At 35.2% G+C, this 26,287-nt stretch overlaps 1 protein-coding gene across 2 annotated transcripts in view; it reads left to right on the forward strand.

Annotated features, from left to right (window-relative positions):
• The first annotated feature begins 2,766 nt into the window (after positions 1 to 2,766).
• Positions 2,767 to 26,287, forward strand: part of LOC127834208 (E3 ubiquitin-protein ligase RNF13-like) — a 31,151-nt gene continuing 7,630 nt past the window's right edge. Inside the window, exons 1-6 of one of the 2 annotated variants that reach the window (XM_052359860.1) lie at positions 2,767 to 2,910; positions 9,490 to 9,565; positions 10,496 to 10,576; positions 12,695 to 12,823; positions 14,999 to 15,092; positions 23,870 to 23,963. In XM_052359860.1, the coding sequence (XP_052215820.1) occupies positions 2,909 to 2,910; positions 9,490 to 9,565; positions 10,496 to 10,576; positions 12,695 to 12,823; positions 14,999 to 15,092; positions 23,870 to 23,963 (476 nt within the window). In that variant the 5' untranslated portion in view covers positions 2,767 to 2,908. Of the gene's footprint in view, positions 2,911 to 9,489; positions 9,566 to 10,495; positions 10,577 to 12,694; positions 12,824 to 14,998; positions 15,093 to 22,083; positions 22,166 to 23,869; positions 23,964 to 26,287 lie in introns of both variants that reach the window. The other variant, XM_052359863.1, reaches the window with a different exon arrangement.

Here is a 26,287-nt window from a genome sequence, read left to right on the forward strand (position 1 = left end):
TTACGCGATATTCCGGATGATTTTATGGACTTGTTTAACACCATATTACACTTGTAAAGGGGTTGATGACATTTAGTTATTCTGTAAATGCAAAAAATATACGATTAAAGAGAACATCAGCTATTTATAACGGGTAAATCGATACATTCAACACGCTCTGAAACGCTTGCGCGCTTACCGAAATCGAACCCGTTATTACGTGTAATGGTGGTATTTGCAATAAATTAATACTTCACCAGTATTTACACGTGTTATTAACAAAATTATTACCGAAACATTCCCCCTACCCGTGTATTTGACACGAAATAGCGCTTTATTACTGGGAATTCGGTGAAGTTTTATGCGCTTTCTGACGCCGGTTGGGTACCTCAATCCCACATGTTATTGCGTATAAAAGTGATATTAATCATATTAAACATTGCTTATGGGACATTTATCAATCACTATAATTTAAAGCGCAAAAACAACACAGTAAATTTGGACATTGTCTGATATGAAATTAGCGTTGTACGAAATGGAATACGGTCAGGCTATTATAAATTAATAAGGCTACCAATATCAGACGCTCGCGCAGGTACCGACTTCCCCGAAGTTACCGCATTTATGGGTTAACTAATATCAGTAATAATAACTCTATTACAATAGCATTTATCGATACGTCTTTATTAAAATAATAACAAAATGGTTTTCACTTGTTTTTGACACACACATAAACGCAATTTTTAACGGGGATTTCGTAAAGTTACACGAATTGGGTACCAAAATTCTCAATTATTTAACATGCACAAGTAACATAATACATACTTAATAATGCTTAGTTATTGCTTATATGATATTTCAAGTTTGTGAAAAAAATTAAGTGAATTACTATCAGAGTAATAAAACACAGCATGAATTAGGCTTCATGCTGGGTTTTATTTCTCTTCAAGTAATTCAGATGAACCTCGCTTCTGACCTAGTAACTGATAAAACTATTTTTTTTAAGTGAAATATTATGTGATAATCAGATCGATAACATAAACTATTTAAAACTGCTAGTATATCCGATAAAAATATATTATTATTGTCTTTGACAGTGTTGACGTTCAGTTGTTCGTGGTGACGACCGCATGTATTTATACATCTCTTACACCTCTCAAGATCTCTTTTCGGCTTTGGAAACGATATAAATTAAATGTCACCAACTAATCTTTTAGGATATCGATTGTCCGAGTAACATAATCCCCATTGACACCGTTTAACCATTTTAATCGTTTTTTAAAGAGGAAAACAAAAGAAACTCGTTGGAATAAAAGTGAACCTAAACATGTAGCTTGTCCAGAAAATGGCGGACAGGTCGTTGCTAACGAGTGCGCCCGATTAATCGATCCCTGATTGGTGGATCAATTCTAGTGGGCGGAGCGATCATAGATAAGGCGTCATTTCAATACCCGTAGAATTTCCCCAGTTTAACATTCATACAATATCTCAAATCAGTTTTGATAACATTTTGTGAAAAAATTATTGATTAAATTTTAAACTTATTAAGAAACGCACCAAAAAGAAATCTAGAAATTCTCCAGTGCACCATTCAAGACGTTTGCATACAAATGCAGCTGACACTTTCCACAACTTATGCCTGAAACAATTTATATCACTGATTTATCTGTATATGTCCGAAAGGTTTGCAATGTCAGATTGCACTTGTGTCTGCATTTTTGTTTCAACCAAATGGGCCGTGCTTTGTGAAAAGAGGGTTTAATGCATGTTCTTAAAGTGTCGTCCCAGAGTAGCCTGTGTAGTCTGCACTGGCTAATCAGGGACGACAATTTCCGCCCAAACTAGATTTTTGCTAAGAAGAGACTTTATTTAAACAAAAAAAATCATTAAAGCGGAAAGTGTCGTCCCTGATTAGCCTGTGCGGACTGCCATTTTCACTTTGTTTCTAAGTGGGAAAGGTTTAAATGTAATTAATGTAATCAACCCAAAGAATAAGAATACATCTTGGAATACGTCAGAAATCGGTGACAAAATTTCAAGTTGCCTGATGTATAGCCGTGTAAATGAATGCATTTAAAATAAATTTTTGAACAAGAACACATGCGTATAAGATACAGTAATTCTGGTGTATTTTATATTGTCATAAGCAGATTCTGCACCCTGCAGAGAGGATCACTAGTCGACATCTAATGACGTGGCTAGGTCCCCCCCCCCCACACACACACTTTCTCCAGCGTAGGACTGTACAGAAAGAGCAACTCCCATTGTCCTTTCTCGTGGAGGAATTCAAGACAGCCAATGTGCGACTGGTTAAAATCGAAACGATGTTCATTATTTTCGCATTGTTATATACATTTATGCAGTACAGTACACAAAACCTATCAGATAGCCGTCTATCAAACTAAGAGTCAGAATCAGTACATGTTTATATTCAGATACCTAGGTCCCTGATATAATAGATAGCCGTCTATCAAACTAAGAGTCAGAATCAGTACATGTATATATTCAGATACCTAGGTCCCTGATATAATGTAAACTTATGCTCGCCTTCCAGAAAAACAGGGACTTATACAAACAAACTTGTTTTTATATATATGAGATAAATTATTTGTTTTATTATGATATTATTGTGTCCGTTTAAATCGTTATGGCCGTTTAAATTGCGCAAATGGATTCGTTATTATCAAAAAACGTTATTATCGAAAGTTAGGATATTTACTCCATTCAAAAAACGTGGGACCGTTTTAACGAATTTCATGGCCGTTTTAACCATTTCTGTTAGTAATTTTAACCGATATAATATTTTGTTGTCAGAACAGCAAATATGTCACAAGACGGCCATTTATGCAATATTTGTTGACAAACAAACACAAGTTTCTAAATATTTTATTACAAAATGTTGTGAGTACCGTCTCGGTACCATACTTTAATGTAAGTGTTTATCATTTATGTTGTTAAATTGTTGAGAAACGCTGTTAAAATGAAACGTTTTTGATAACAAGGTTTGCAGGTCAGAACGTCAGGGTGTTCCGATTTCAGTTGTGTGACCTACTTTCTATTATGTTGTTATTATTGGTGTTCTTATTCAATACGGATTATATTAACTCCTTACCTCAATTCCTTTTTATGCCGTTAAATTTCCACTTGAACTTACATTCTTTCTTGATTTAGCCCATTTGGGACATCAATAAAATGATCTCCTGCATTATATAAATTTTCAATATCTGTTTTCCATACATTGAGAACTGACGTATTAATTGTTCGTATTTACATCACCGTTTTTTGTAACTGTAAGAAAATTTAATTAACACTACATGTAATGATTTTGATGACATAGCGCGTGTTGGTTTGTAATTAAATATGTTAAATAATTAGCTCTTAATTAAAACTCGCTTAAACGTTTGCGGTGCCATTGTTTATAATGTAAATTATAAGTTCGACTGTAAGACTTCTAATATAAATTTTAGATTGAGCAAATACAAAACTAACTGATCATAATTTCGGCACTTATTGGCTCTTGCTTTCTTGGTTCGAAAAAGTTAGCGATCAACTGATATTTTGGGGCAACAATCAGAATGTCTTTCGACCACTCTTAGACAAGATACAAGAATCTTTAGATACAAGAATCTTTATTTAACGTCGGATGTGAATAACAATAAACATTAGCTCATAGCTTATTTCCAGACAAAACAATTGTATATATATAACAAGTGTATATTGAGCTGAAAGAAAGATTAAGCATATTATATAAGCATTTATACTACAAGGACATATTTAGAGCATATAAAACACTAAATTTAGTAAAAATGTTCATTAAAAGCATAATATATTGTCAGTTACACATAGATATGACAAAGGAAAATATACCTAAGAACTATATTGGGGCTGTTTTTATATAGTTCATAATTAAAAAATATGTTATCAGGGCTTTTCTTAGACCTCAAATCTCCCAATCAGCATCTGAAAAAATCCCAATCAGCGTCCAAATTTTTTCTCAAAACGATCGAAAGTTTCGTAACAAAACCCAACTTTCGGCGAGCGAACAAAGAAAATCGTATAAATGTGTGTAACCACGCGCTCGATTAATATCGGGTTTTATTATTCAGCGCGTTCAATCAATAGAGTCGTTACTGTTTGCGGTTCTTTTGACAGGCAGCCAGCGTACTGTTTGACGTCGGTTTGAAACCTTATCGTAGTTTGAAATCATGAAATGCCCTCCAGCACTGCCTCTGTGGAAAGGTTGTTCAGTCTAATGAACAATCTTTGCACGACCAATCGGAACCGTCTATCACAGGACACATTAACAGCTCTAATGATGCTGTGCAGAGAGGGATGCCAGCAACTGAGTGATGATCAAACATCAAAGATTGTTGAAATTTTCAAAAAAAAGAAAGAGAGAGACATTGCTTTATAAGAGATTAAAACAACTAGTAAATGATTTTGTGTCTTCTATATAATATTTTGTTATTTATATCAACTTTATTACTTTAAGTAATGGTCATTAAGGCATGCCTGCAAATGGTTATTTTAATGGGTATGTTCAATTAAGTTTGAACTGTATGATGTTTTCAATAAGACCCAAACTTCATGACGTGTTTTTCCCAATTTAAGGATTTCAAGACTCTATTTTTCCCAATTTTGAGGTTTTCGCGACTCAATTTTTCCCAATTGGACCGGTACGGGTACTTTTCCCAATTGGACAAGGAAAATCGCTGTACACATATATGCAAGTTTATTTTTATTAACCAGGTTTTCCGAAGGAAAAAACTGGTTATTAGATTGGCAAATGCGGGCTGGCTGGCTGGCGGGCGGGCGGAACAAGCTTGTCCGGGCCATAACTATGTCGTTCATTGTCAGATTTTAAAATCATTTGGCACATTTGTTCACCATCCAGGGTCTTCCCCAGGCCATTTAAGCGCCCCTTGCCGGGGCGCTTGAATTTCGAAATCAGAGTCCCCGGGGCGCTTGAAATTTTCCGATCAGTGTATTCTTCAGTAAAAGAAAGTGGAGATTGTCCAAAAAAAATCAAGGTTTCCCTATCAGTGTATCAATATTCCCTGTTTTAAAAGAGCACTCGGTACCTACTTTCACAAGTAATCGCCATAAACACCACATGTGGTAATGGATAATCCACTGATAAGAGAATAGCATGACGCGCGTATCGATTATTCTAGCCACATTACACGGTCATTTAAATGCTGACAAGGATGTATCTGTTAACTTTCCAGTCGTCAAACTGTGAAGTTCATCGTCCAATCGGTTACACGAATGCTTATGAGGGCGGGGTTAACTATCGACCATTATTTTTGATTGACGTCGGGCATGAAGTAAGAGTTTATCGCAGCTTGATTAGCAAGTAGTTGTACCATTTGAGTAATATAAAACCGGTAATTAGTACAGTACAGAACATTAAAGACGGTTTCGGGCATCATCATCACACCTTTTTACTGTAAACAAGTGTTACCTATGACTCATAATTAATACGAGAAATTAATTGCAAGTGGTAAACAATTAATTATTATAGCGGTTGCAATTATGTGATAACAATTTATTTAATTCCAGTACATGTATATTTCAACATGTCCATTTATAGAACTGATTCACCTCGTTTTTCTGACATTTATTCGACACGTAAAGCGCTTTAACAAATTTTCGTTGAATTAATTACGCACACTTGTAAATGTTTCGTCCGATAATCGATAGTTAGAAGACTGATGATGGCAACCGACCGTGATCCTCGTGGACAACGTGAATTTCATGCATAATTCCGTCAAAACATTTATTCGAGTCGTAAAGTGTGTTAACAAATTATCGTTGAATTTATAACGCAACGGTTAATATTTGTTGAAATGTCAAATGGGAATAATTAAATTTGTAATCCGAAACCCATTACCGTAAGTCGATGTTAACGTGTTTTTAATCCAAAACACACTTCAGAATGTAAATGATACCGCAACGTTAAATATTTTTGCTTCAAATTAGCAGTGCAAATTTATTTTGTGTCGAATCTTTTTCTCAATTAAAAAGAGCGCGAAAATTATGCAGCATGTACAACGTCGCGTCTATTGCATACAAATGGCGTGTATTGAGCGTTTTAACAAGCACACAACAGGTCAGGGGATTGACGCATATTCAGAGGCAATATTTCATCAAATCTATAAATAGTCACTTAAAAAATGGCAAGGTTTGTGTTAAAGAAATAACTGAAAGCTTTTATCGTAAATATTAACCAGAAAGAGATTGATAAAAACGGAATAAACGGGATTATCGGGTTATAAATAGAAACTTGAAAAATAGTAAGTATACAGTAATAGAGTCGGGTTGAAACGGATGTATTGGGGAATCGTTCGAGTCGGGATTTTACTATCTGTGCGGAAAAGTTTTAAAACAATTAAACAATATAAAAAAATATATTTTTAAATGACTGGGGGATTTTTTTGAAGAGTCATAGCGCACCAAATGACGTCTTTTGACGCTGTTTTTCTTTGAGTTATAACGCACCACAGAACGTGAATTGACACGTTAAATTAAAAAAAAATCAACGTAGGGAGGGGACACCCCTCCCGAACCCACCCCGGGGCGCCTGAACAAATTCCTGGGGAAGGCACTGCCATCATTGGACGGTGTGTCGCGCGAAGTTCAAGGTCACACTTTGAGTTCAAAGGTCAAAAATTGCCATAAATGAGCTTGTCCTGGCCATAACTATGTCATTCATTGTGAGATTTTAAAATCATTTGGCATATTTGTTCACCATCATGGGACGGTGTGTTGCACGAAAGAATAACGTCAATATCTCCAATATCAAGGTCGCCACGACTATAAATAGATTTTTTTAAAACAAACTTACAAAGGGGGTTAATTTTGTTTGTTCATTTCAAAAGTTCAGTTTGAGTTTTCTCCCTTTATCAGATTTTTTTTCACAATGAAAACCTGGTTTTGTGACAATTTTGTCCCTTGTTTATTTTTATTTTTATTTTTTTTAAACACACAAGAAACTCATATACACTGTATACAAGGATAATAAACAAGGGGTTAACTGACAGATAAATAAATAATATAAGCAGGACAGCAAAAAAAACAAGCAAGCAACCAAAAAATGTGAGAATCAGGTTACTCACACATGGCGCATTTACATTTTGAACCTGTCCAGGTGCGGATCAGCCGTACAAAGTCTTTTGTATTTGTGGACTGTGCGAATATCCACCTTAGACATTTTTATTTCACATCGTAATATAATCTGAAAGTACAGACGATTTGCACATGCATGGGCAGTGAAGGACGAATTAAGTCAGATTGAAAACGCATGTTTGAAAAATTTGGTCAGACGCTTTATTTAACTGTGAAATCTAGTCCGCACAGCGTTTAAATAGCTTTGACTGTTTTCCTGCTCCGTCATCCAGGCGCTTTCTGAATAAAAGCGTCGCCGCATTACGCTTATAATTCTAAAGAGAAAAAGCATTCTTGATCGAATTTGACAAATTTGCGTATAAAGTCGATTTGGTTGAGTTACCAATTTGCATGATATTGTAAACAATTTAATACTAGGGTGAATGACAAAGATACCCAGCTTATCTGGGGCACTGTGAATTCATTAAAAAGTTTCATGTTATTCTTTAATTGAAAATTTAACTGGTCATCTGATTATTGCAGTACTTACATTTTACAGTTCTTTTTTGATAATGACACTGCGCTTTCAGTACGTGGTTTTTGGCTTTTCTATGTTTTACTACGTACCGTAATTTAGCTCCTAGTTTTAGTTTTTTTTAGACATTTGTTGGTCTTTTCGACACAATTCTATAGCAACCACAGGAAACAATATATATTTGTCTCAAAATTTATTACAAAAGAAGCTTAATTGAATTAGTTTAAAATGGTGTAGATTTGGAGATATTTCGGGAGATTAACTAGTAAGTGGTGTGTAACATTTATTTTATTTAAAGAATTTTTATTGGGAAATTACCTATTGTCACGAGTATAATAATTTGAAACATTAAAAACAAAACAATAGTGCCCAAAAAATGCCCATCACACAAACGTGATGTAAAATTATTTTTATGTAGATTTGGGTTATTCGTGCCGCCACCTATTTTTGGGATTATGAACATCAAACATGTTTTGACTATTGTGTCTATTAATCAATTATCCCTTACTTTCATAGTATTGGCCCTCCCCATAGTATCGTCCCTTTAACAAACAACCTTCAAGAAGTGCTGAAAAGTTAATGTTTTTTCAATTTGTTGAAGTTGTATTTTATTTGACTATTACGACAATCATCCTCATGATTTCGGGTGTTTGTTGGTAAGTAGGTTATGTTTATTCCATGGTCATGTTTATTGCTATGATTTTTTATTACTTATCACAATTATGTTAGTTTGTTAATAGATTATTAGTAGCTTCATCAAATGTTTTATATTCCGCATATTTTTGAATAAAATGTATAAATATTTTAAGAACAACATGAGTAAGAGTTTCATTTTTCCATTCAGTTACTTTTTTTAGAACAAGCACATGCGCAAAGTAACAAATCTTAGCAACTATTCAGAAAGGCCAATACTATGAGAAAATTGTACATGAAACAGTATTTTGTCAAAACATTGCCGATTTAAAGGCAGTTTTCGTTGTTATGTCCAAGAATACACATTTAAATATAGATTAACATATAACACATGCATGTTTTTGTATTTGTTAACTTAACTGAACATTGATGATGTAAGTTTGTTATATATTTTTTGGGTATAATCTAATTATTTGATTGAGAAGTGAAAGTTAACATCCTTGAATGAATGCATAAACTTACTGACAAATGTTTCAGATTGGCCACTGTTTTTTTTTAAACAGTATTTAATTTAAAAAACATTCAATATAACTGTAGTTAAATATTTAATGAAATTGTCAAGGTTATTACTTGAAAACATGTGTATTTTTATCAGTTTACTTTGGCATTCATACCCACATCTGTTCAACCATAAAGGCTTTTGAATTTTTAACAACCTCCTAAGGTGGCATTTAGCAGTCTAACTGTCCGTCTGTACAATGTACGTCCATCTGGCATTCCATTTTCTGGACTTTTTACGTAAGGCTTTAAGATTTTGTTATTATATTTGGTGGGTTAGTCTACCTACATGACTTACAGATGAATTGTGAGTTTTGTTCCAGTCCATTGATTTTTGCAAAGTTTTCGGCATTGGACTTGATACTTTCTATACTAACTGTTTTCCTGATTTTTTTTACGAAAGGCTTTTAGATATTCAGCTGATTTTGGGTTTGTGATTCTATCTGCATGACTTGCACATGAATCGTGAGTTTTTTTCTGGTCCATTGATTTGTGGCGCAATTTTGGGCCATGGACTGTCAACTGTCTCTAAAATAGCTGCTGTGCGGATTCAAAGGTCAGTAAGGGGCATCGGGTTTCACAAATACAGGTCTTGTGTTGTACTAACTTTAAATAATTGAACCATAATAGCTGTCTTGTTTCGCCTTTTTTCTCAATTCCAAAATCTTCTTTTTCAGGACAGGCAAAATGGATTATTACCAGATTGGGGTTCTGTTAAATCTGGTGTTGCTGATCAATGCAGATATCTTCGTAGTAAGTTGTATTATCGCTCTTACCTTTAACCCTTTCAGCGCTGGAACCGAATTTTAAAGGCCTTTGCAAACAGTTTGGATCAAGATGAGATGCCACGTTTTGTGGCGTCTCATCAGGATCCAAACTGTTTGCTATCCTGATAGTATTCTTTGAAAAAAAAATGAAGAAAATGCTAATTTTAGAAATTCAGCAGACAACATTTTAGCAGACGACAAATTTCCCAGCATGCAAGAGGTTAAGCTATCTTTTTACATATTGGCATAATGACTCCTTAATTTTTTAGCAATTCTGTAAAGAAAGTACACATAATTTTTTAACAGACAAATAAAACATTTGGTTCAGAAAAATATAGATTATCCTTTCATTGACCAATCATCAAACAAAATGTGTGTGTATAACGAAATGTAACATAGCAATATACTTAATTTATGCCCGATTGTGGAGGCATGTTAGATTTTGAGCTGGACTCTTTCAAGAATAACACAGGTTGACAGTTTAGAACTTTTGATAAATATACATTGTACATTTAATAAAGTATCATTTGTGTAACTATCAAAATAATATAATTGAACATTTTTCATTTGCCATTGAGTCCACTCCAATTTTTTTTCAGCTACTTAAAAAAGTCAGTAAAGTCCAAAGCAATCAGACCTGATCCCAAACTGAAAAATAAAAAAATCCCAATTTCATTTTATTTTTTTTAGAAAGAAGTGTCTTTTGATTATTATATCTCAATTTTATTTCATTAACATCAAACAAACCATATAACTGTAATTTATATGATTTAGTTCTCCTTATTTGAATTATTGGCCTGATGTGTCAATACTTGATGATAAAGAATCCTAATTTGGTCCATTTTTTCAAGAGAAAAATCCAGAAATTGGCCACTTTATTAATTTAATCACATTTTTATCCCCTCTTTTTTTCTAGAGAAGAGGAAATGACACCATGGAGTCCTATTTCGACATGATGTCTTCCTTTGGACCTGAGATTGGAAGAGAAGGAGTTAAGGTATAGTAGCCATTATTGATGTAATAGTTTCTCAAGAAATGGTATAATTGTTCCACAAGAAATTGTGCATGGCTGTATCATCAATTTTAAAGGTAAGTTATATTTTTTTACTATGCTTGGTGGTAGTTGGCCAAACCATCAAATAGTGAAAGAAATAACTTTGAAAACTAAATTTTGGGATAACGCTAACATGGTGAAACTAATAAAGGGCAATTAACTTTCTTGGGGTGAGTTTCATTTTGAATGAAAACTGCATGAATTCAAAGAAAGTTCAGGAATGGATGTAGAGAGGAATATATTTTACTACTGCTTAACCCTTACAATGCGGGAACCAAATTTTTAAGGCCTTTGCAAACAGTTTGGATCCAGATGAGACGCCACAGAACGTGGCGTCTCATCAGGATCCAAACTGTTTGCTATTCTGATAGTATTCTTTGAAAAAAATCAAAGAAAATGCGAATTTTATAAATTCAGCAGACAACATTTTAGCAGACGACAAATTTCCCAGCATGCAAAGGGTTAAGAATAAAAAAGCCCTGTGTTAAAAACTCTGCTTGATTGTGTCATAAACTAAAGCATACACAGTGATTATCATACTGTCAGTGATTTCAATTGAAGCAGAATCCTGCATTTTGATGCAAGCAAGTTGCAATTTTTTCATTTTTGCCTCCTGCAATAAAGTAGCAGACGCATTTGTTTTCCACAATCCAACTTGAAAAAGGACCACAAATGAACATTTATGGAAATAATAAAGCTTTTGTGAAGATGTTTTATTCATTATTATGATAAATAAGTTATTAAAAAGCCTTAAACATGCAGCAAGGAACATTAAAAGTTTCTTCAGTATTTTGACGATTATCATTTTTAGTTTGACCCCTCATTATTTTGAGACGTTGGGTAATTTTGAATCCTGGCTTTCTTAAGAAAGTTCTTGAGTCAAAACTTTACAGTTGGATACAGTTAGAGGATCTAACCTGGGACTTCCTATTTCCAGATTGGAAAAAAAAATTGTTGTTTTTTTGCTTTAGTTTTTGGAACCAATTTTTTTACTTTGTTTTTAAAATAAAAGCTATTGCTTATATTACAATTAAGTAATTTCAAAAGTTGTCTTTTTATATTCATTAAAATGGCTTTTCCAAAGTCATGGTAGTTGTTAAAACTGCCAATTAATTAACATCTGTCACCAAAATTAGCTGGTAGAACAAGCAAGCCCAAGTTATTATTTCATTATTAACGATCAATATAAATTTACAGCCCCAAATCAATCCAGCCGAAAGTGGGTGTCCGCAAGTTTCAAAATTGACTAGTGCAGTGTTCAGGAGTGTGATTTCTCCTCATTTACTCTTTTTTTTTTCCTACTTTTTAATGTCAAAATAAATCTTTGCTGGAATTATGTACAAATGAAGAGTTTAATTGAAACCTGTAAGGGGATGAGGGCCTTTTCCTCTTCTGAGGTGGTTCTTAACCCTATAGCACTTAGATATGTATTTTCAGGCATTTGTAGTCCCTTAAAAAGTTATATTTAATTGAAGATCTTTCTTACTAGATTCAAGATTTTAAGGCTTCATTTCCAACTCGTAGATATTGATAAGCAGCAAACAGCATAAAACCTGAACAGACTGCGAGTTACTCCCAGGCTGTTCTGGTTTTATGCTGTTTGCACATAGCCATTTTCACTTTGCTGCTATATATGTATGTGGGAAAGGGTTAAACCACACCCCAGAGGGTTTTAGGGATTCTGCTCACAGTGGTTTTTTAAATTTTAAATCAAGTCTGTTATTCAGCCACAATCCCAATTGAAAAAAATTATATATTTTTCTCAAATGGGAACTTAAAATTCTCAATTTAAGGTTTCTATAAAAATATTTTGTTTATCTCACTATTTTGTTCATTTCCCATTCAGCTATAAATTATAAGTTCATCCTTAGTAGATACAATACTGAAAACACTTTAATTCTCAATTTGGAATACTTTTTGCAGAAACAACAACACTTATCAACCAAATTTAGTCAAAATGACGTGCATTTTCCAAATCCAAAGGGACCGGACCCATTCCCAAAATGGCGCAAAAACAACCACTGGCTCATTTAAATCCTTGGACATTTGCTTTCCTTGCAGGGCTATGTTTATGTAGTGAGTCCAGCGGATGCCTGCTCGCCTGTACAGCCACCCCCACCCCTCCCCAACAATCAAACGATGAACTGGATAGCCCTCATCATGAGGGACAACTGCACTTTCGTTGAAAAGGTAAGGACTTTCTAAAGCTGAAGTTACTGTTGACATTATGTTACCACTGCAGTGGTTTTCCTAAGTATGGGAAAGTCTTGTGGCAAAAATGTTGGCTCACATTTTTGAGAATGAGTAAAAAAATTGTTTTACATTTGTGGCTACTTAAAATTGTATTCATAAATTGTAAAACTGAAGAATGAAATAACAGGGGAGAATCAAGTACCGTAAGTTTGTTATGCCCCCTTCAAAGAAGAGGGGGTATATTGCTTTGCTCATGTCGGTCTGTCTGTCGGTCAGTCCGTCCACCAGGTGGTTGTCAGACGATAACTCAAGAACGCTTGGGCCTAGGATCATGAAACTTCATAGGTACATTGATCATGACTCGCAGATGACCCCTATTGATTTTGAGGTCACTAGGTCAAAGGTCAAGGTCACGGTGACCCGAAATAGTAAAATGTTTTTTGAATGATAACTCAAGAACGCATATGCCTAGGATCAAGAAACTTCATGGGTAGATTGATCATGACTTGCAGATGACCCCTATTGATTTTGAGGTCACTAGGTCAAAGGTCAAGTTCACGGTGACCTGAAATAGTAAAATGGTTTCCGGATGATAACTCAAGAACACATACGCCTAGGATCATGAAACTTCATGGGTAGATTGATCATGACTCGCAGATGACCCCTATGGATTTTGAGGTCACTAGGTCAAAGGTCAAGGTCACGGTGACCCGAAATAGTAAAATGATTTTCCGATGATAACTCAAGAACGCTTTTGCCTAGGATCATGACACTTCATAGGTACATTGATCGTGACACGCAGATGACCCCTATTGATTTTCAGGTCACTAGGTCAAAGTTCAAGGTCACAGTGACAAAAATCGTATTCACACAATGGCTGCCACTACAACGGACAGCCCATATGGGGGGCATGCATGTTTTACAAACAGCCCTTGTTATTATTAATATTGATAAGAATGAGCCACTTGCTGACCAATGTGTATGTATTTAAGAAGGAAGTTTAAGGCCTTTTCATTTATGAGGCTTTATTGTGTGATGCCTGGTAGTTTGCTTTTCCTCTGAACTAGATTGCTGGAGATTCAGGGACATATTTATGCCCCCCTTCGAAGAAGAGGGGGTATATTGCTTTGCTCATGTTGGTCTGTCGGTCGGTCTGTCGGTCCGTCCACCAGGTGGTTTTCAGATGATAACTCAAGAACGCTTGGGGTAGGATCATGAAACTTTATAGGTACATTGATCATGACTCGCAGATGACCCCAGATGAGGTCACTAGGTCAAAGGTCCAGGTCACGGTGACCCGAAATAGTAAAATGGTGTCCGGATGATAACTCAAGAACGCTTATGCCTAGGATCAAGAAACTTCATGGGTAGATTGATCATGACTCACAGATGACCCCTATTGATTTTCAGGTCACTAGGTCAAAGGTCAAGGTCACAGTGACCTGAAATAGTAAAATGGTTTCCGGATGATAACTCAAGAACGCTTAGGCCTAGGATCATGAAACTTGATTGGTAGATTGATCATGACTCGCAGATGACCCCTATTGATTTTCAGGTCACTAGGTCAAAGGTCAAGGTCACGGTGACCCGAAATAGTAAAATGGTGTCCGGATGATAACTCAAGAACGCTTATGGCTAGGATCATGAAATTTCATAGGTACATTGATCATGACTGGCAGATGACCCCTATTGATTTTTCAGGTCACTAGGTCAAAGGTCAAGGTCACAGTGACAAAAAACATATTCACACAATGGCTGTCACTACAACGTAGAGCCCATATGGGGGGCATGCATGTTTTACAAACAGCCCTTGTTTTAGATAATGCATGAAATTAAATATTTATTGACAAATTTTCACGTGGTATTCTTCTGCAGGTGAAAATGCATAGTCATAACATTTGTTATTGTAAAGTTTAACTTTTTTGTATCAGTAGTCTCCATTGAAAAGTTGTTTACATGGGAGGGAGGGGGTAGCCGCTAGTTTGCTTATACTTATGAATGGAAAACATCTCAGTAACAGAATAGTTTTAAAGTTTTATTTTTATTTTGCTGCATCTCTTTAACATTAAAGATAATTAGTGAGCCCAGTAAAGTGGTCAGGTTTTTGCCTTCCCTGAAGTAGTTTCACAACCCTGGATAATGATGACCCTAAGAAGGTAGCGGCTTTTGCAGGTGGCGAATGTCCAGAGAGTCGGCTATAGGGTGGCGATTGTCTATAACAACGGGCACGATGCCAACAGGAATGGATTAATATCGATGGGCGGGGGTAGGCGATGCAACGCCCCTCACTTGCCCTTCACCTTCCACACAATTAACCTTGCTCTGGGATAACTTGGTTTAATGCATGTGTGTAAAGTGTCGTCCCAGATTAGCCTGTGCCATTCACACAGGCTTACCACAGATGACACTTTCATCTTTTTTTTTTAAATGTATGTATTTTTTTATACGAAAATCAAGTTTTGTCACTGATTACACTTTTAGTCTGTGATAACACTTCAAGCACATGCATTAAGGCCAGTTTTCTTGGAACATGGCTCACAATACAATTTGAGTGAAACAAATATCTGTCATCCATATTTTGAAAACACAAATAAAGGGAGCTCGAGAGAAGATTTTCAGTCTGTTGTTAGTTTGCTGAACACTAAAAAAATTGTCTATTTGTGTGTTAAATGCAACATTTCATGCAACATTCCAGCATAGTTTTAATACACCAATCACAGGTTTAACTTAGAAGTATTAATATGAAATGAATTTTAATTTATATTTTAGATAATAATTTGTAATACAATGTCACACAAAAAGCATTTTAATACATGTAGTTTTTGTTACTCATTAATCTTAAAACTGTTTATCTTAAATTTACCTAGTGCAATAAAAAACTTCATGGTCAAAAGTAAAAAATGCAATCCAAGGGAAGTAATAAACTTTAAAAGAGAGATAATTTAAACCTGCCGAATGATATATTGAAATTTTATTTCAAAGTGGCGCAATAGGGGGCATTGTGTTTCCGACAAACACATCTCTTGTTTGTATTGTATTTTATTGTTTGTTCTGATTTGAAGTATGAATGACTAAGGCATAACAATCAAAGATATTTACTTTTAGATAATTCAATAGGGACTTGGTATTGGTTCTTGCTTTGTAAAGTGGTCAGTAAACTTTGTCTCAAGTGCTAATTGTTGGCTTGGGTACTATGGAAATGTACCCCAGGTACTCTTATGTATACTTAAATGTACCCCGGGTAAGGTCAAAATACTTAAACGTACGCGACCAACTTAGACTGTACCCGAGTTTTTTTCCTGCCAAAAAAATGTCGTTTAACTCGCCACAGTATACGAGACATAATTCTTTTTTAACAAAACCTGCCTCAACATTCTTTTTTTAGAATGAGTTTCAATTAAACATAAAGGCCATTTTACAAAATATTGACATAAATATGGACATTATACATTAGGGAAAAAGCCGACAACGACAAATTTATCCCTAGAATTCCCAGGTACTTTCTAGTATATTAACCTAACAGGTAAGTATACTTCAGAGTACCCGGGTAAATCTAAGTACATGGTGTACCCGAGCAGATAATTATGGAACGCCATTACTGCCTTCATATGACTGTTGTCGTTGTTTGCAGTACATTTATGATTATTTTCAGTGAAATATACAGTATGCTTTGTGCAATTTTCTTTACGTTCGGTACATTCGTCACTATATCCAGTAGTTAAAGCATTACGTAGAGTAGAAGCAACATTATGTTCTGTCCAAACTTCTTGACATTCTGTACATTCGACATTATGTGAAGAAGTTTTATCATTATGCGCTGTGCAAACGTCTTGACGTTCGGTACTTTCGTCATTACATGCAGCAGTTACATCATTATGTGTAGTAGTTTTATCATTATGCGCTGTGCAAACGTCTTTACGTTTGGTACATTCGTCTTTACATGCAGCAGTTACATCATTATGTGTAGTAGTAACAAAATTACGTGCTGTGCAAACTTCTTTACGTTCGAAACATTTATCATTATGTGCTGTAGTTAAATCATAACGCGTTGTGGTTTTAAAATTTTGTACTGTGCAAATTCCATTGTATTCAGTACTTTCGCCGCTAAGCGTACTGGTTATATCGTTACGTTTGATAGAAACGACTTTATGCTTGGTTGTTACGCCTTTTCGTTCGGTGGATAGGTCTTTCTAGGAACATTTATACGTGTCAACGGATGACGCAATTTTCCCGCAAGTGTGAAACAGAATCTTGGACTATTCACCCTAAGACAATTCACCCCCTGGACAATTCAACCTCAGAATTTGATTTCCTTGGACAATTCACCCCCAATTCATATTTTTATATGAGATTTTAGTGCCATTTGCTTTTGTTATATTTGAAAATTAGTTGTGAGCAGATGTTTTGGGGTTATAATTTTGTCTTTGCAGCACAAGTTTTACGTGAAAATAATAAAATGTTACAGTAGTATGTCAATGAAAGATGACATTGTGATTTTTGTCAAATCCCAACCATGTATTTTTATGCCCCCCTTCGAAGAAGAGGGGGTATATTGCTTTGCTCATGTCTGTCGGTCTGTCGGTCCGTCCACCAGGTGGTTGTCAGACGATAACTCAAGAACGCTTGGGCCTAGGATCATGAAACTTCATTGGTACATTGATCATGACTCGCAGATGACCCCTCTTGATTTTGAGGTCACTAGGTCCAAGGTCAAGGTCACGGTGACCAGAAATAGTAAAATGGTTTCCGGATTATAACTCAAAAACGCATACGCCTAGGATCATGAAACTTTATGGGTAGATTGATCATGACTCGCAGATGACCCCTATTGATTTTGAGGTCACTAGGTCAAAGGTCAAGGTCACGGTGACCCGAAATAGTAAAATGGTTTTCGGATGATAACTCAAGAACGCATACGCCTAGGATCATGAAACTTCATAGGTAGATTGATCATGACTTGCAGATGACCCCTATTGATTTTGAGGTCACAAGGTCAAAGGTCAAGGTCACGGTGACCCGAAATAGTAAAATGATTTTCCGATGATAACTCAAGAACGCTTTTGCCTAGGATCATGACACTTCATTGATCGTGACCCGCAGATGACCCCTATTGATTTTCAGGTCACTTGGTCAAAGGTCAAGGTCACAGTGACAAAAATCGTATTCTCACAATGGCTGCCACTACAACGGACAGCCCATATGGGGGGCATGCATGTTTTACAAACAGCCCTTGTTCTATAAACTGTGTTACAACATATATAATTGAAATAAATAAAGTATTTTTTATAATATTTGTGCATTTGTTTTAAATAATATTATTAGGTTACTATTTTATTATGAGTACATTGTCAAATATTGAAGTCGATTTATTAATTTCATTGAATTGTTATAATTTTACATTATCCCCATTACTTATATGTTCATGTTAGATGGGATAATTAATTTAATAAAATACAATGGTTTAATTGAGAAGGAAACTTTAATTAAAGAAAGGAAATATAATCTGGTTTGATGCGTGCCATTAATGGGTATTACAATCAAGCATTTACACCCCGGATGAGGCTTAATCAAAGTGTCAAAACAGATAAACAAACACTTCAGTTACACACATTGACTAATAATTATGTTGTACTGGGCAATTCTTAAGGTCAAACATGTCAAAGTATTAATATAATATAAAACAAACAACTTTATAAACATTAAATATGACTTTTATTGCAAATGTCTATAATGTCTACGTAATGCTATAACTAAGAACACATAATTATGCTTAATGAATTAAAGAGAGTCACATACAGTACAGGCAACGTGTACTTTGACAAACGCCACTCGTCGCGGTGTTCATTTTACGGTGTTCGCTTACCAAACGACCCCCGCGATGGGTGTTCAGATCAAATATTCGCGGGGGCCGTTTTCAATAAGGTGGACACCGAGAATCACCGCGGACCCATTATATCTACCGCGGTGTTCATCGTGTTCGCTAAAAATAAAATAATTAAATATAAACGTAAATTATTGATCCCTTTCATATAAATTAAAATAAAAGTTAAGAAGAACGTGTCGAAAAATGCGAAATAAGCCAGATATTTAATTCTGAATTTTAAAACGGCTGTACAGCCGAATTCGCTAGCATGTAAACCATACATGTACGATGTGAATCTAAACTTAGTTTAACGGTTTATTTCAATTCCTGCAACGATATCTATTCATACGACACACGAACACTAACTTCGATCCTAATGCAAAGACGAATGCTTCGGTTATTGTAGGAAAATATGTACGTCACAATCGACTCGGGGCGCTAATTTGTGCGATATATTTACTAATTTTGAACTTCTTTCAAAGATCTTAAAGAACGTTATTTCAACAAACGAGTCCAGTGCTGAAATGGAAGAAACCTGAAAGACACAAAATATAATCTGTTAAAATACATGTGTATAATATGAATAGAAAAAACCAACAGTTTACGATTGCAGTCGTTGCAATCGACAGTTGACAATTTCTAAATTTCGTAGCATACTGATGCAGTACGTTATTTCAGACAGTACAGGCAGACGCAAATAAATAAATTATTTAATACTCACTTTCTTTATAACTCGATATGTGTTGTTAAAAAACGGCGATTGAATTGCTTAACACCATACCAGTTAATAGACTTGATGATCTAAGCGCTTTATTTACGTTTCCGACTTTACGTGCTGTCCGAATTTAAAGTGATGGGCATTTTGTTACTGTTGAATTGAGCTGAAAAGAAACGGGTGAAAACAATAAGTTATAATGAATGTGGTATCTGAAATTATCTACAACTCATCTTGTTACCGGTTGTTTATAAAAAATATATATTATTTTCGATATGTTACATGACTCACCCATCCTTCTAAGCTGAAATGATCCGTAAAACCAAATTGTGTCATTGTGTCGTATGAAAGAATCTGCTAGAAACCTACATTTAGACTCGCATCGTACATCAATTCATTTCTGTCGTAAGTTGTCAAAACGAAAGTACGGTTGATATTCAAATGGATTATTTTTCTTTTCGGGATATTGTTTAATTATGTTGATGCTGCATTAACAAATACAAGTGTATATCGAGCGAAAACACAAAAAATAAACAACGGTTACGATACACACCTACATTGTATATTGCAAATACTGTTAGTTGCCCATAATATCACTTTAAGTACGCATAAATTTGCACATACATGAAGTTTATTATGTTCATTTGTACATTGTACATGTACATGTAAATTTAAAACTCTTGAATGACCATCGCAGACAGGTATAACATGTATCAATGGCCGCGCGGCATTGCGGTGATCACGGGTGTTCCAGTTAATGATAGCGTGCAATTGCGGCGATTTCAGGTGTTCGCTGAACACCGTGGTCAGTAGCGTGTCCGCCCCCCGCGAAATGTCACCCATCGGGAAAATTGAACACCGCGGACACGCGTTTTTGTCAAAGTACACGTTGCCTGTACTGTAGCTGTAATGTTTTTATAAAAGCACGCATTGATGTAACTATTGCACATAATGACGAATGTATCGAACGTAAAGAAGTTTGAACAGCACGTAATGTTGTTACTACTGCACATTATGATGTAACTGCTGCACGTAATTACGAATGTACCGAACGTAAAGACGTTTGCACAGCGCATAATGATAAAACTACTACAAATTATGAATGTACCGAACGGAAAGAAGTTTGCACAGCATGTTATGTTGTTACTTCTGCACATAATGATGTAACTGCTTCACATAATGGCGAATGTACCGAACGTAAAGACGTTTGCACAGCGCATAATGATAAAACTACTACACATAATGTCGAATGTACAGAGCGTCAAGAAGTTTGGACAGAACATAATGTTGTTGCTACTTTGCATATATACTTTAACTACTGCATATATTGACGAATGTACCGAACGTAAAGAAAACTGCGCAAAGTATACTGTATATTCCACTGAAAATAATGATTTATGGACTGCAAACAACCACAACAGTCATATGAAGTCAGTAATGGCGTTCCATAGATAATGACCATTCGAGCTGAACTTTGCCCTGAATTTTTTTACTTTTATTTTATGTTATCACTATCTTTGGTTGTTGTTTACAGTTAGAAACAGAAAAAAATGTCTCGACTAAAATGTATTATTTCCTTTTAAGGAAAACATTGGTTTAAATGACATTCATCAGTCACTGTGTTTGTTTCACTTCATTTGTATTGTAGTATTAATACCAATGCATGAATGCAAGTATACATACACAACTTTTGCAGTGGAAGACAGCATATATTTAGTGTATGTTAACCTGTTTAACTGATCTTTCAGTGCTGGAACCGAATTTTTAATGCTTTTGCAAACAGTTTGGATCCAGATGAGACGCCACAGAACGTGGCTTCTCATTAGGATCCAAACTGTTTGCTATTCTGATAGTATTCTTTGAAAAAAATCGAAAAAAATGCTAATTTAAGAAAATCAGCAGACGACATTTTAGCAGACGAAAAATTTCCCAGCATGCAAAGGGTTAAGTGTATGTTAACCTGTTTAACATTTGCAGGATACATGTAAAATCATTCTGCTATATTTCAGGTTAGTTTTTGTCAGCAGATATGGAGCAAAACAAACATTTAGTGCAACAAGAAGGACAAAGTTGGCATTTTATTTTTTGTGTTGTACAATCTTTAAATAGAACGTACCACGAAAATCTTAAATTAGTCTTCAAAATGGATAAATACATTAATACTTAATAAACAACATGTTAACATTTCATAACAAAAGGTCTGGTTTTTAAAGTTCATACAAAAAGTTATTCTGTATAATAATTCATACTAAGTTTGAAGAAAAACGGGGAAAAAAATCTTGCAAAACCACCTGCTCAATTTTTTAAGTGCCAAGGTTGAATAAAGAAATTCGGCCAAGGATTGTTTAAACATTCGCAAATATGGCAGCTGCTTTTGTAGTGTTTTGTTAATTGTAATGAAGAAAGAGGATATTTTGGGCTATATCAGATATTGAACATATATCTTATCCACAAGTTGTTCACAAATTCATTTAAGTCATTCAATATTCTTAAATATTGTTGTGTTGTTCCATGTCTTCTTCCCACCTATACATCCACACCAGGCACAAGATCATGAGCCGAATACCATAAAATCTTATAAGGAAATGTACAGCAGATACAGTAGGCCAGATACTATAGTCTAGCTGGACTCTCAAAATCCTCCCATATATTCTACAACTGCACCATCCCCATTTTCAGGTACGCAATGTCCAGGCCTGGAGTATAGCGGCCATTGTGTCCAACAACCGCAACCATAATCATCTTGAACATATGAGTGGAGGTACAGCTAGTCTGGTTGCTAAGCAGTATTTTACCAACATGTATCTGATTTATTAGCTCGGCTGTTTTCGGAGGTATTGTCATAGCCAGCTCCTTGTGTCGTCTGCTGTCCGCCAGCGTCGTGCTAAAACCTTGACATTTTGCTCTAAAATCTAAATGCTTCCACCTACAACTTTGAAACTTCATATGTAGATGTATATTTTCATTTATTCAAAACTGCATCCGTAGCTGAGCGTTGGCACTCGTTATGAGGTGCTCTTGTAAGATAAATAGCATCGGCAGTTGAGGGGTAAAGTACACAGGGGCTAGGTCACAAGGTGAAATCGTAGAAACACCTCATTACTGCTCTAAGTAACGTTAATCACTCAATCTTGATGAAACTTGTTGTGAATGTTTATGTTTACAATATCTATAGGTTGAGATTTAATCTTGGTTATGTGCGTCAAAGAAATGATCCCCTGGTCAACTTTGAAAAAAGATTTGTTACTACTCTTAAGGTCATATTTATGATTCAGTATTGATTAAACGTGATCAAAATGTTTATTGTCCCCTACCGGTTTCACCGGAGGGGACCTATGGTTTGCGATCTGTGAGTCTGTCACACTTTTCTTGATCCTGCGATAACTTTAAAAGTTCTTCATATTTTTTCATGAAACTTGAAACATGGATAGATGGCAATATGGACATAATGCACGTCATTTCATTTTGTTCCTACGTCAAAAATTATGGTTGCTATGGCAACAAATATACTAGAAATACTGCTGAAAATGGTGGTTTTCTGGATCCTGTGATAACTTTAAAAGTAAAAAATTGTGGTTGCTATGGTAACCAAAAAATAATAATCTGGAAATGGTGGAATTTCTGAAAATGGTGGAGCCGGTAGGGGACGATATTGCTTGACAATAGCCTTGTTTTAATAATATCTATGTTATTTTGTATCTGGGTCACATGCGTCAGCACAGCAAAACTTATAAACCCCTCATTTCCACTCTAGAAATTACATTTATGAGCCAACATTGATTGCTCTTGGTCAGAATGTTTCTCTGAAGAATATTTAGGTAATCATTTAATCTTTGCTGCCTGTTGTTTTGGCAGTTTTCCTTAGTTTATTGTGAAACCTTGTGAATACTAACTGTCCAAAGCAGATGCTTCGGATCTCAGGTGAGCACCATATTGCCATTGGCCCTCTTGTAATTATACCAGAATTAAATTCACTTAAGTTTTGAGTCTACTCAAATGCCATGTTTTTGTTTTACTTTGTTCTTGGATTTTGTGCGTCACTGATGATGTGGCATTGGGATATCATACCTATTATTCTTGCGCGTTCCACTTAACACAAATAAAGAGTGTGCTTCGAGTTATTATCGTTATTTTGTTTAAAATAAATGAAGGTAAATGTATAATAGAAGTTCTTTTTGGTATATAATAACTGTAGGGCTATTGTAGTCATCAATTTTTTTTTCTTAACTCTGTTAAATTGTATTATGCAGTATTAATGTGAAGCATATTTTGTCAGAAGCAATATGTATGCATGCTTCAAGGTGTAAACAAATCACTAAATTAATATTGTCCAAACCAATACACTAGTAATTTGACTGATAAATTATCGTGGAACAATTCACAAGCACAATATTCCGTTTAAATTACTTTGATATTTTTATACAACTTCACTGCTTGACATAACATACATTCTATTGTTTTTAAGATGGCCAGGATATCAAGATCCCCTCCGTGTTCATTGGCTGGGATGATGGAGTCGAAATAAGGGAGCAGTTCTGCTACAACTGTTCGTCATCCATGTGAGTCCATGATATATTTTGTTATGAATCGTTCTTGGAAAAAGGGGCTTAACCCTTTACCACTGAGATACATATTTTGATGCATTTGTTATCCTTTAGAAAGTTCCATTTTATTAAAGACCTTTTTTACTGGATTCAAGTTTTAAAGGCTTCATTTCCAACCCTTAAATACTGATGAGCAGCAAACAGCATTAAACCTGAACAGATTGCGAGTTTTTTACTCGCAGGCTGTTCTGGTTTTATGCTGTTAGCAAAAGCCATTTTCACTGTGCTTTTTATTGGGGGAAAGGGTAATGCATGTTTGTAAAGTGACTTTCTAGAATATTGTTTGAAGTCTGTACAGGCTGCATGTTTGTTAAGTGAATTCCTAGAATATTGTGTGAAGTCTGTACAGACTGCATGTTTGTAAAGTGACTTCCTAGAATATTGTGTAAAGTCTGTACAGGCTGCATGTTTGTAAAGTGACTTCCTAGAATATTGTGTGAAGTCTGTACAGACTGCATGTTTGTAAAGTGACTTCCTAGAATATTGTGTGAAGTCTGTACAGGCTGCATGTTTGTAAAGTGACTTCCTAGAATATTGTGTGAAGTCTGTACAGGCTTATCTGAGATGACACTTTCTGCTTTAACTTGATTTATGCTTAGAAGGGAATTTCTTTAAATTAGAAAATACCATAAAACAGGAAGTGTTGTCACTGATTAGCCGGTGCCTACTGCACAGGCTAAACTGGGACAACACTTTATATACCCGCATTTTCATGGATCGCAGCTTATTTATACTAATTTATTGTTTCCAAAGGTACAGAATGATACCTGTGTGTATGGATAAACATCATAGTCCTTCACAACTGTAGACCGCTGCCAGCACACTTATTTAAATGGCGTCATCTTGTTGTTTGTAACATATATTTTTCATGTTTATGTATATTAATGAATATTGTACAAATCTGTGGGTTACATGGAAAAACATACATTTCATCTGTATGTATGTAAGTACTTCCACCTATGGCTATGTTTATTTCATGTAACGGGTTATGGATGAATTTCATAGAACTACAGATAATTATTTCCCAGACAAGTTGATGTGTTGCATATTTATCGTTGGTCTAGCAAATTGTTATTATACCTGCCAATACTAACAAATCTGGAAAATATTTTGATCTTCAACCTTTGGTATGATGGTTTCTGGGAAGGAAATGTAGACTCCTATTTATATTGAGGTCAAAAAGTTGCAGGCAAATGTCACATGGGCTTGTCACAATATATTGGTCTTGTGCATTTTATGATGATGCAAATTGGTGAAGTGGTTTATTGTGAGAAAGGGAAAATAGCATTTGAATTTAAGGTCTCCAGGTCAAAGGTCAAGGTCACGAGGGCTTGTTACAGAAATTTTTCTGTGGCACATGACATTGACCTACGATCATGCAAATCAGTAAAGTAGTAACATCGGAGGAAAAGAAGACGCATTTTGATTTTGAGGTCACCAGGTCAAAGCTTATATACATGTTTTTGTATCTGCATGATATATATACATGTAGAATAATTTGACCTATGATCATATTAAGTGACATGCGGATTATTTGGAAGGAAAGAATAACACCTATTGATTTTGTAATCAATGATCTCCCTGTTGGAAGGAAAGAATAACACCTATTGATTTTGTGGTCAGTGATCTCTCAGGAGCTTGTAACAGGAAAGAGGTTTCTGCACAATATCTTGAGCATGCTGTAATATACGATCATGAACACTGGTGTAGAGGTTACTTGGGAGCAAAGTAAGATGCCTCATAAGTTGAAAGACGCCAGGTCAAAAGTCATGTTAACAAGGGCTTAAATAATTAAATAGGTTTCAATGCAAGGTAAAAGAACATTTAAATGTATGATCATCTAGATTGCTATGTTGATTTCTTAGGGTAAAGAAACATCCTTATTGATTTTGAGGTCAACTGGGCAAAGGTCAAGTTCTCATTGACTTGTAACATGAAAATTGTATTCACTTAATATCTTAAGTATTATATACTAATAGTAATATTCATTTCATGCAATCTTATACATTAGTATGCAATTTTGTGTAAACGAAGGATGACCCTTAATCAAGAGATAAAAGGTGAAGGTCAATTATACAAATGCTGTTTGTTCCTCTGAATATTTTCCCAGGTGAAAATGTTGGATATGTTAAAGAAATACTACTTTTAAACAGGAAATAATGTGGGTTTTTTTACAATTCTTACGAAACTTGCTCAGAACGTTTGTGCTTTATATGTCTTGGTTGAGTTTGCTAATAGTTCTGGTCTGTGGGGTGTCATACATTTTTTACAAACAACTC

Source organism: Dreissena polymorpha, chromosome 6, assembly GCF_020536995.1.
Source record: "Dreissena polymorpha isolate Duluth1 chromosome 6, UMN_Dpol_1.0, whole genome shotgun sequence".
Taxonomy (NCBI): Eukaryota; Metazoa; Mollusca; class Bivalvia; order Myida; family Dreissenidae; genus Dreissena; species Dreissena polymorpha.